This window comes from Pipistrellus hanaki (genome assembly GCF_964339955.1).
Source record: "Pipistrellus hanaki genome assembly, chromosome: 1".
NCBI lineage: Eukaryota > Metazoa > Chordata > Mammalia > Chiroptera > Vespertilionidae > Pipistrellus > Pipistrellus hanaki.
The window spans coordinates 182,370,371-182,383,148 of NC_140503.1; the positions used below are offsets into that span (position 1 = coordinate 182,370,371).

At 46.6% G+C, this 12,778-nt stretch overlaps 1 protein-coding gene across 1 annotated transcript in view; it reads right to left on the reverse strand.

Annotated features, from left to right (window-relative positions):
* DCUN1D4 (defective in cullin neddylation 1 domain containing 4) overlaps positions 1–10,087 on the reverse strand; it is a gene marked incomplete at its 5' end in the record, with an annotated part of 70,490 nt that extends 60,403 nt beyond the window's left edge. The window contains 2 exon segments of the mRNA XM_084900109.1: positions 9,920–9,971; positions 9,974–10,087. Of these exon segments, the coding sequence (XP_084756235.1) occupies positions 9,920–9,971; positions 9,974–10,087 (166 nt within the window).
* Positions 10,088–12,778: the final 2,691 nt, after the last annotated feature.

The window sequence follows — 12,778 nt, forward strand, 5'->3', positions numbered from 1 at the left end:
TGGGACCCATTCCAAGAATAGAACCAAAAGCCAAATGTAGATAATATCAACTGGCTCTGCTGTCATGACTCACACGCCTGTGAGAAAATATGGAATTCCAATATACCTGCAGGTTTACCACAGGATTACACACACACAAAAAAAAAACACAAATAAAATGTTGAGTATTACTTCACTGGAAGTGGTAGGGCATCTAGACCCTGGAGTCAGAATACCTGAGTAAGATCTCAACCCACCATTTATTTACAAGCTGTAAAGAGTTAACCTGAGAAGGTTAATTAACCTTTCTGCACCTCAGCTTCCTCATCTGTAAAATGGGGATAATAATAGTGCACAACTTACTTCAGAGGGTTACCGCAAAGCAGCTGAGCCAGCTCAGGAATAATCACCAGTGCCCTTTGTTCCTCCTCTCTCCCTACACCCAGCTTCTGACCTCTCTCTTCCTTCTTCTCTCACTTCCTGGTGCCTCTTATCAACCCTCTCCCATGTAGCTCCAGCCCACCCTTCCATCTCCTCTCCCCTTCACTCAGTCTCCCAAACTCTCATTCCGCAGCACAGTCCTAGGTACTCTCACCCATGTTGCTCCCTCTACTTGGAGAGCAACCCTCCCCCTTCCCCCCCTCCCTCCTGCACACAGATCCTTTCCTTCATATAATAAAACTTCAAAAACTATACCCACATGACAGCTGCTCACCCTCCTCTGAAGTCTAATTTTAATGGCGCCGTATCTGTTCCCAGTGCACCCAGCAGCCACAGCTCCACACACACTTCCACGGCCCATTACTTCTCTGTCGCTACCACTTAACCTCCGAGAAGGAAGCTCCTTAAACACAGGGACCACCCAACTCTGTCATGTTTGGTACAGCAGTGCCTGGCAACAGAGAAACCTCAAATGTTTGGTGAATGGCTGAGTGAGGAAATGCCTCACTTGGTGGTTCTCACATCTCTCTTCCTCTCCAGGCTCTCCTCTGGAAGCCTAAAAGGAGGCTGTCCTTACCCAGGGATCATTAGCAACAAAATCAGAAAAGTGCCAAGCCCTTCTGTGAACACTTTTGAGTTTTATCTCCTGTAAGCCTTCAGATCACTTTTGATCTGTCCTCTCCTCCTTTCTCCTCAGTCCAACCCCAACTCCACTCGAAGCACACCAGCTTCTGTGCTGTTCCTAGTACAGGCCTGCTCCCCTCTTAGAGCTCAGCATGTGTGTTCCCTCTGCATGGAATGCCCTCACCTCCATCAGGTCTTACCTTAAAACCTTCACAGTGAGGCCTTCCCTGACCATGCTATTAAAATTACAACACCAGCCGAAACCGGTTTGGCTCAGTGGTAGAGCGTTGGTCTGAGGACTGAAAGGTCCCGGGTTCGATTCTGGTCAAGGGCATGTACATTGGTTGCGGGCACATCCCCGGTAGGGGGTGTACAAGAGGCAGCTGGTCGATGTTTCTCTCTCTTCGACGTTTCTAGCTCTCTATCTCTCTCCCTTCCTCTCTGTAAAAAAATCAATAAAATATATTTTTTTTTTTTTAAATTTCAACACCAGTACAGATGTTTATCAAAATTTATCAAACTCTATATTTAATATGCATCCAATTGTATAACATGTAAATTATACTCAATAGAGTTTATTAAAAAGCTACTAGAACTATCAGATAGGAATTCTGGCTAAACAAATATTCCTCCAAAAAGTGACACCAATGTTATTTCCACAGCTAATATTCTCAAGTCAGATCCGAAAAGATACTCAAGAAGTTATGCAACACAACACCTCTTTCTTTCTTTTTTTTTTGGGGGGGGGGGTGGGGAAGGGGAGATGGCAGTGCAGGGGGAGGAGGATGAGACAAGGTTGTGATTAGGGAAAGACAGCAGCAAAGAGTTCCATTGATGACATCCAGTGGGGCGACTGATGTGTGGCTCCGAGTCCTGCCTGGTCACTGCCAGCAAAGGCTTCCCCACAAGTGACATCGCTTCGTGCTCCTTCAGTCCTGGTCACCTGGAGCCAGGACTCAGACTCTGAACCAACCAGGCAGATCACTGCTCTCCACAAGGGCCTCTACTGGGAACTGACCAATGACAGGTCTGGATGTTGAATTTGTCAGAAGTCTAAGGTGTAAGCATCAGAAATCAATTAGCTAATTTAAACTGAAAAGTGATTTGTTTTTCAAAGGCTATTGGACAGTTCATAGATTTTCTAAGAAATCCAGACAACCAACTACATCAGCTACACAACCAAACAAATGCCTAAGGGCACCCAGCAAGAGCGCGCCATCTACCCAGCCAGGGCCAGCCTGGCCCCTGGGACCACAGTCTCCAAAGACGCTGGAAATAGAAATAGCAATAGCACAGCTGCCACCACTGTCCATCATCCTCTCCAAATGGCCTGTAGGTATACTCCCTGCTTCTTCCAACTCGAGCCTCCAGCTTCAGATTCACACTCTGGGGTGGGTGTGTCTGTACAGCTCCGCTGGAAAAGGCAGTAATCCCCCAATCAGAGCCCCAATCAGAGGAGAGCCAGGTCCAGGGCCCACCACAGACACAAATGGACGACACATCATCTCTTAAAATATTGCTGATATAGATCAGCAAGTAATGACCAGTTCTCAAAAAAAAAAAAAAAAAATATTCACAAGGAAAAAAATACTCTAAGACAGAACCAGAGATAATGCTATTTGGGAAGGGTGGAGGTTTTTTCATACTATTTAGTGTTTTACTAAGTATAGTAATTAGTTTCAAAAACTACAAGCTTACCTTCTAGTTTGACTAAAACTCATTAACAACATTTTCTAATTAAAAGAAAAAATTCAAATCTGAAGTAGCAGATAGTTTGTCTGTTTAAATATTCAAACAATATGAAAAGCATCCTTAGAGTTGAAAAAGTCATGCAATAATTGCTAAAATACATGATTCTATTTAAAATGTAGAATTTCAACACCTATTAGAGGGAAAGGGGTGGGACTGGGTAGATGTGGGGGGAGGGGAAGAATGGAGACATCTGTAATTGTCTAAGAGGCTTAATAACAAGGAACAACAGCAGCCTGTAATTATTGGAATCGAGAGTCTACGTCAGTGGTCAGCAAACTCATTAGTCAACAGTGGCAAACGGTGGCTCGAGAGCCATAGTTTGCCAACCACTGGTCTAAACAATAAGCCCTGGCTGGTTGCTCAATGGTTAGAGCATTGGGTCTCACACCGAAGGGTCAAGGGTTCAATTCCAGTCAAGGGCATGTACCTGGATTGCAGGCTTGATCCTGGCCCCAGTTGGGGCACTTGCTGGGAGGCAACCCATCGATGTGTCTCTTTTTCACTGATGTTTATGTTTCTCTCTCGCTCTCTTTCTCCTCCTCCCTCCCATCCACTCTCTCTAAAAAACAAATCAATAGAAATAATGTCCTCAGGTGAGGACTAAAAATAAAGTAAACATAAAATAAATAAATAAATACATAAATAAATAAAATGTAGTTTTAATACCTTCTTCTACTTAAAATATAAGCCATAAATTATAATCCCTTTTATAGCCACAAATATTTTTAAATGTTCTGCTTAAAAGACTAATTCTCAAGAGGTACTTCTAACCTGAATCTCAGATAAGAAAAAAGAACAAGCTATGAAAAGCTATTAACACTAATTCAAGCTGATCAACTATAAGAAGATAACAGCATTAATATCAGATTCTCAGAAAATTAATTTCCAACTAAGAAAGTTTACTTTCTAAATAAAGACTTCCAATGACTAAATGTATTGTTAATATTCATAAATAAAACCTTAAAACAAGGGAACATGAAGAAACACGTAGGCCCCTAACATCAGCCCTGTCAAACCCTGCCTAGCCTTCTCCACACCGGACCGCTCGATGCCAGATCTGAAATGCACACATGTACCTTCCCAGGCAGACTCCTGGCTCCTCAGTACATTCGCATTTATTCTCTCTTTGAGAATTTCTCCATGCCATTTACATTCCTCAAAACTGATATATGCATGCATTTTAAAAGAAATGTCACTTAAATTGTTTTGCATGTGGCTGACTTTGTCAAAAAAAGGCACAGATAAAGGAAAGTTAGCATTCCCTGAAGAAAAATCTGAAGATAATGAAAGACAATTATAGCAGACTGGATAGTAGAAGGAAGAATTAAAATTTTCCAGATAATTCACAAACTATTCAAGAGTTAACGAGTTAAATTCATTCAATACATATATAATGACCTAAGGAAGATATCACGCTGGACAATAAAGCTGATATTAAGACATAGTCCCAGATTTCAAGGGGGTAATAATATAATTGGGGAGGGAAACAAAAAGTAAACAAGCAGTTATTGTTATATAAGATAAAGTTGAGAAGTCAACAGTACTTTGGAGATTCCGTGGAGGGAGAGAGTCTTACTAGATAAGGGAACAAGAAATACAATAAAGTTCCATAAAAAGTAGCACTGAGGACAGTAGGCAGCAGAAATCCAGGGGGGAGAAATAGTTTAAACTACAGAAACTGGTTCTGATGAGTCTGTATTTCAGTAAGCAACTGGGAGCCCTCAAGGTTTCTAGGTAGGAGAATCGGAAGGACAAAGATGATTTAACTGATGATAGAAAAGACAAATTTACAGGAGGCCGAACCTGGCAAAAGGATTACTGGTTATCCTATATCCTATATAACAAAAGGCTAATGTGCAAATCAACCGACCAGCGGAACGACCGAACGATATGACGTGCACTGACCACCAGGGGGCAGATGCCCAATGCAGGAGCTGCCCCCTGATGGTCAGTGTGCTCCCATGGGGGAGCACCGCTCAGCCAGCAGCTGGGCTCACGGCTGGCGAGCACAGTGGCAGTGGCGGGAGCCTCTCCCAGCTCCATGGATGTGGGGAGCAGGCCTAAGCTGGAGTCAGACATCCCCCGAGGGCTTCCAGACTGTGAGAGGGCACAGGCCGGGCTGAGGAACACCCCCCTCCCAGTCCAGTACACGAATTTCATGCACTGGGCCTCTAATTATAAGAAAAGATGGGTCAGATAGATCTAAGGTGATGACAACAGATACCAGAGGGAACAGGTATGAAAAGATATGCAACCTCTTTTCCAGTACTGACCATGGAGAGAGAATAAGAAATGTCTAAACTTTTAGCTTTTGTTATTAAATAAATTGTAGTTACATTACCCAAATGAATAAAATTGGCTTTGTTTTCCTCTTTGTTTTGCCTACTAAGAAGCTCAAAGCCAAATACATATATAAGTTATAATGAATATTATCATAATGGCCTATTTTTATTATGTGGCAAGCATTTATGTGCAGCCTGTAAATATATAGTTTATTTTCTTTCTCTAAACAGGATTTTAATCTATACTTTGTAAGTCACATCTAAGTATTTTAGAATGAGGTAGAAAAAAAATTAATAGATAAAAAGACTAAGACCAAGCCATTGACAGTTAGATAAAGTAGCTTGTTCAGGGATATAACCTTTAGGCTGCCAACCCAGGCATTCTCCTCACCCTTCTCCCATGACAGAAGCTGAAAAACACCAGATTTCACTTTTTCAAACTCCCTCACAAGTAGCAGTGGCCTGAAATCCATCCTAACTAATGAAACTGAAGTTGTCTCCAAGATGACCTACTGGAAAAGACTCCTCTCTGATAAGAGGAAATTATAAATAAACAAACTCCTTCCCCTCCTATCTACGTCTGGTGCTGCAGCAACCACTTTGCAAACATGAGGCAAATGGGCCTGAGACTTTTGATAAGCCAAAATACTAACAATAGAGGAAGAAAAGGATGCAAAGTTATATGTATATAGATTCTTTTTTTTTTTAATATTATTTTTTATTGATTTTTTGCAGAGAGGAAGAGAGAGGGATAGAGTTAGAAACATTGATGAGAGAGAATCATCGATCAGCCCCCTTTTGCACACCCCCTACGGGTGATATGCCCACAACCAAGGTACATGTTCTTGACCGGAATCGAACCTGGGACCTTTCAGTCCACAGGCTGACGTTCTATCCACTGAGCCAAACCGGTTTTGGCTAGATATAGATTCTTAAGTTATCATTAAGATGTTGTACCAGCCTTGGAACCTAGATAAGAACATAAGTCTTACTGCTAGACTTTTTGCTACTAAAAAATAAGCTCTATTATTCAAGCCATTTTTAATTGAGTTGTGTTACTTGCCAAAGACATCCAAATTAAAAAAAAAAAAAGGTCATCACAAGGTCAATTTCTGACAGGCTGATTTTTAACTGCTGAGTGAACAATATTATTATTACTGAGATGAGAATAACCCAAAATACTATGGTCAAGAAGAACGCAATAAGCTAATAAAAGCTTCTGGGAGCAGCTAAAGATAAAAACAGAAAATTATTAATAACATTTTTAAAATGTGATCACGTGTTAGTAAGGGCACTTCTTTGAGGCAGGAACAGAGGAAGAAAAGCATAACTGTACAGAAGTACTCAAAGGTGTAGAAAATTAGGGAAACTTTCTTTTTTGGCAATGTTATAGACAAGGACACCCAAAAATCCCTCCCAATATAAAAGAGTCCTAAAAATCTGGGTAAAGTGTAAGAAACATCTGTTTAAACATATAGCTAAGTTCACAAGAAATAAAGGACCTCTCAAAGGGCCAAAACTCAAGGAGCCTAAAAACCAGAGCAGAAAGTGTACACTAATAATGTACAGAAACCTAGAGTTTGGAGGGCTACAGTATGGGGTGGGTTGTGTGTGCGTGTGTAAAGGATACCTGTGCCTTTTGGAATGTAATAGGAAAAGAAAAGAGGAAGGAAATGACTAACCTAATATTTTCTTTAAAAAATACCATCTTGAAGACAATTACAACTATTGTTTTCAACCTCTTATACTTTTCCCCTTTATGAGAGCAATTTTCAGTATTAAAGGTATATTTTAAAACACATGTCTATATTACATATTTACATATCACAAAGGATTTCCTGGATATTTCACCATGAACACAAAAATATAAATTATTCCTCCAAAAAAAAATGCACATTGACCAATTTTTCAGCCATAATGAAAAGATCCATCATTAATCCTTCCCAATATAAAAGAGTACTATATATTTGTAACCATACTAAAAGGTTTCCAAATCTTAGAACTTTTTGGTAAAATTTTTATCATTAAGGTCATTATAATATTCTTCTAGTGACTGTTACCAAAGGTTTCAAAAATATCTCATAAGCCCTGGCCAGTGTGGCTCACTGATTAGAGTGTAGAGCCATGGGCCATTTTTTAAGGTTGTGGGATTGATTCCTGGTCAAGGACACATACTGGGTTCAGGTCTGGATATGTTTGGGAGGCTACCAATCAATGTGTCTCTCTCACATATTTCTCTCTCTCTCCCCCTCCCTCCTTCCCTTCCACACTCTCTAAAAAGAAACCAATGGAAAAAATATCTTTGGGTGAGGACTAACCAAAAAGATGCATCACATAAAAATGATCTGTCATCTCTGAGCTAATCTTATGGGCCTCTATATTATAGATTTTTTAAATCATTGCATATACTAATAAAGAGTAAAGGGAACCTGCAAAGGATGATGTTTGGGGAGTCTACAGACTCAGATGGTCTCATGTTGTAAAGGCAGGTAAAAAGAAATTACAAGCCACAGCGAAAAAAACAAACATGAAAACCTCTAAAGGTCCTCCACTGAGTTTACCTTCCTCTAGTCCTATTTGCTTCAGCTTCTTTGAAAACAGAAGACATATTCCCTTTATTTATCTTCACATTTTCATGCTGGCTTTATGAATGGGACCACTCAATTCTATTAAGCCACCTCCATCACTCAATTCAAGTTCATCTTTTTTCAAAAAGTCTCTTCATCAGTGGAAAATCCAAACAACCCAAGAAATACAAACACTATATATAAATATATATATATATATATATATATATATATATATATATATATATATATGTGTGTGTGTGTGTGTGTGTGTGTGTGTGTGTCACATTTGCCTTCACTGCATTCCCACATTTATAGAAGACTACACCTTTTAACTTAGTGTTTACACACAACCATCCTAAATGCTGCTTTATATTGCGTTGTGTCTGGAATGTTTCTCCCACAGCCTATGCGCGATGGTTCAAGACACTAAGCGTTTATTCTACAAATAAGGCCACCACATGCAAGGGGGAAATAACGAAGTGTCCGGGATCAAGAATCCAAGTGTGAAAGCCCTTCACTTGCTTGGTGCTACCCCTCCCACTGACAAAGGGAGGTCTGCTCCAGGGAACCTTTCCTAGTCCCAGGGGACCGAAGAGCCTCCCGAGAGCCCTCTGGGGTCCGCCGGGAATAAAGCACGAGTTCGCAGCGAAGGGAGGTTCCGAGGGGCGCGCTGCATTCTGGGACTCGTTTCCACAGTTACCCACGTGCACCCAATCCAACCGCGACTAGGACTACAAATCCCAGAATTCCACAGGACCGCCTTTCCCCCTTCACGCCCGGCAACTGGAGCCAGACCCTAAAGGGAACCCCTAAAGCGCTGGGAAGGGAGGTCTCGCCTCCCAGGCACTACCGGAGGGTCTCAGACCCAGAGCCCCCTTGCAGGGAAGCGGGGTCCCGGGCCACCAGCCTCCACACCTGACGACCAAATGTTAGAAAACTGCGTCACAGCCTGCCAAATCCAGGGACTTGCCAAGGACCTCGACGCCTCCCCTGCGCAAACCACCCTCCACCGGGCCTCCGGGGCCCGATCTCTCCGGCTCCCCACCGTGCCCCTACCCCTATCCCACCTCCCAGCCCTGCAGCCGGGGCCCGTGCCGGCGCTGACCTCGCTACCCGCCGCTCCGGGGGAAGCTCCGGGGGAATCGCGGCCAGCGCCAACCCCGGGGCACCTCCCCCGGCCCCCTCCGCCTCACCCCGCCCCCTTCCCTCTCCACACCCCGGAGCTCACTCCAGAGACCCCTGACGGGAGAGGGGGAAACAGCTCCCCAAAACTCACCTGGCCCACCCCCCACCCCCCAAGCCCTGCACCGACGGGATCTGGACTTGACAGTCCCACCCCCAGCCCCGGCCCCTCCCAGCCCCCCACTGCCTCCCAACTAGCTCTTCACCCACACCCGCACCTCTTGTACCCCTGCCCCCATCCGGGACACCCCAAACCCTGCCCTCCTTCCTCTCCTCTTACTCACAATGACTCCGTCCTCCCAACACCTGCTCCATTCTATTACCCCCGAGGTGCCACTCCCAGTGACCCCCCACCAGCCTTCCAATGCCCCTCCGCCCGCCCGCCGGACTCCCCAACTATCTATCCCATCACAACCCGATCCCTCCCCCCACCACCATCGCGCTCTCCCGTTACATCCACCCCCCTCTCCCCGCCCGCCCGCCCGCCCTCCGGCCCCGCTCGGCCGCGGCCCCCACTCCCCCACCCCATTGTTCCCCCCACCGCCACCGCCACCCCCACCAACCAGCCCTTCTTCCCATTGTCCCCGCCCCCGCGCTCCCTCCCGAGCACTCACCCGCCGCCTTCCTCGCCGAACCGCCGGCCCCGCTCGGCTCAGCCCGGAGGAAGCCCTCACCCCTGCGCCCCGCTCGCTCGCTCGCTCCCGTGCCGCCACCACCCTCCCCCCGAGCCCTGCCGGCTCAGCGCCCGCCACCGCGTCCACCTCCATTCACCCCACACACTCCGGTCCCGGCCCTTCATCTCCCGTCCCGCCCCCCCTTCCCCCAACACTGAAATAGAGCCAGTCCCCACCCCCTCCCCTCCGCCCTCCTCCCCTTCCCCCCGCGCCCGCGCCGCCCCGCGCTGCCCCAGGCGGCGCCGCCCGCCCGGCCCCGGGAGGGGTTCGGGGTTCAGGGGTGGCTCTCGGGCTGGGGGTCCCCGCGCGTTTCAGGACAGGAGGCGCGGGCACCGCGAGAGCCGAGTGGAGAGTGTCGGCAGCGCCCCCTCCCCCGGTCCCGGCCCGCCCTCTCCGCTCTCGCTCCGTTACTCACTGACAGCGGCAGCATCCGAGTGCATCTTCGGACAGCTCACACCCCGCCAAGCCGCCCCGGATCCCGCGCTCGCCTCGCGGTATCCCCGCCGGCTCGCCGCACCTCGGCTCTCGGGAGCTGAGGACCCGCCGCCAGGCACTCCGGCCCCGCCCACCTCGCCTCCTCCATTGGACGGATCCCGGCCGAGGGCCCGCCCCCTCCGCGCTTCTCATTGGACGAAAGGCGTGCAGAGCGCGCCGTTTCCCGAGCGGCCCAAGAGGCCCCGCCCCCCGAAGTCCGATGCGATTGGTCCAGGCTCCTCGTTTCCCCCCACCCCCACCCCTCCTAACGCCCCTGGCGGAGACCACGCTCTGGAGTATCAGGTTGGTCCCGGCTGCTGTCACTCAACCCCGGAGCAGGGGGGGGGGGGCGGGGGGGGGGTCTGCAAGCGCGTGGAAGGGGGCGAGGCTGGGGAATGGGTCCACCTTGACCCTGAAGCTCCGCCTCGCCGCGGGCGGGATTGGATTGGTGGAGCCGCAGACCAACCGAGAAGGATGGGTCGGCGCCTGAAACAAAGCACGCGGAGTGTTCCCAGAAAAACCCAGAAGGGGAGGCACCGTCGGGGCAGCAGCGTGCGTGTCTCGCTGCAACTGAGTAGGAGAGGCAGCCGGTCCTCGGTGCCTGGCGCTTCGCGTCCGGGTCTCCCGCCTGCCTCGCGAGCACCTCTCTGCAGGAGCCCAGTCCGCGCCGAACTTGGACTCCTCTTGCAAGCTGTTTCCCAGGGCTGGACACTGGATGAAGAATCGCCGCGTCTTCATTTCCAGCAAACACGCTGGGGAGGAAGGGATTCCCATTTCTTGTACAACAGTCTGTCTCGCCGATGTCCAATGCACGTCTTTTCCAGAGTTAGCACACTTGTTCCCCCTCCATCACAAACGGGCTGTTCCGAAGGCGTCAGGTGTCGCGGGCATCGGCCGTCGTACATCCCCGTCTGCAAGCTGAACCCCAGGGCCACGCGCTGAGCCGCGGACGCCGTCCGCACCCCCGCGGGTTCCCGGCCCTGCGAGGACCGCTCGGTGAGCTGAGCCAGTCCAGTCATCGGCGCTGGGAGTTGGTCCAGAAAACAAGCTGGCTGTTCCTTGGCAGAGGAAGACGTTAAACTTAAGTGACTTCTGACTACTGAGTTTCCGAAGTCAAGAATTTGCACCGTTTTCATGAGTTCCGACCAGTTTTGTTTTTTTTTGTTTTTTTTTCAGTCCTTTCAAACCAACTCGCTCACAGTATTGTAGTGAGAAATGTTGTTTTCAGGTATTCATGGAGGATCGCTACCTTCTCTACCCCAATCACTGCACTTTGTACACCAACCACCTCCCGGACCCCCGAGGCCGGGGCCCAGCAGGCACCAGAGCGTTCTGCTGATCCCGCCTCAACCAAACAAAAGTGGTCTTGGTGCTGGATTTCTACAGCCAAGGTTTCAAATCAGGGCATGGTGTGACTCCAAACACAAAATATTTGAAGAACGGAATCCGAACAGTTCTCCTGTCCCATACCCCTGGCATGGTAATACCGTGATGTCTCCTTAATACATTACATCCCTGTCTTCTATAATACTAAAAGCATGATATGCTAATTAGACCAGACAGCCGAACGATCTTCGGGGGATGCCTCCACTGCAATGGCCAAGCCCCTTGCATGAATTTCGTGCATGGGACCTTTAGTAATTTATAAATATAATCTATGCTATTTCTATCATTCAAACACTTCTGCTTCTAGGAACATCTAATCATAGAATTTCATAATTAACCCTGAACTTAGCCACCTGGGATTCCTTTTCAACACAGGAATATCAACCATATTGGTGACCTTTAACCTGACAGAGCGTCAGCTGGGCCCTACCGAGAGGGGTAGGTACCTCTGGACTCTGAGATAGGCCATCCTGGTCCCACAGATTATAACTGCAAAATGCCTGTCCTTCCTCTCAGCAGAAAAGGTGCTCCTGCATTCTTTATCCCATTAATGTTTTCAACCTGTTCTACATCTAGGAAATGATAAATGACATATAGTTTATACAAGTTCATAACATTTTGTATATTGTAATATTTGTGTGGTCTGTTACTGCTCATCATCATCATACTTCAAGGGCTGAGACACAGATGTTATTTTGGGAAAACTCAAATAAGCCCACAATTAGTTTGTCTTAGGTAACCATTTACTATATGGATTTATTTGCAGCAAACTTTATAATAATGTAGGGAAACAATAATTAAGCTACATGAGGGACCTGCCTGCTACTTGGTCCAGCACTCTTCTGGCACAGGGTATCCCTAAAAAAAAGTATAGAATGTACGGCCTCTGTTATTTTTTTTTTTTCCAGTTAACTCAGTATGATTATTTTCAAATAAAAAACAGATAGTAATTTACTCAAATCTTTGTAGTGGGTCAGCTACAGCCTGAAGATTGAGCGGCAAAGCTCATTATTGGTCTGCTAAACCTCTCTGACCCCACACATGTTTTTGAATAATAAAACAGGTATAAATGCTACATAATATTCTGTAAATATCCCATGGTTTTAATTATCCATAAGATTCTAAACCTTTGAGGGCAGGAAACTTAATACATTTAGTTTTATATCCCTAGCACCTTGTACAGTGCTTTCAAATAGTAGGTACTAGTTAACTGTTCCTTAAAGTGAACTGAATGTTGACTGTAATGAGAAATTTTAGATCTAGAAGGAACCTTGGGAATTATCAAATCCAAATTCCTCATTTTAAGAATATGAGATTTGAAGTTCAAGAGTTAAATGTTTAATCCAAGTCACTCAGCTAGTTAATTATAAAGCATTAATTAAGTTTAATTTTCCCCAGCACCACACTGTCCAAT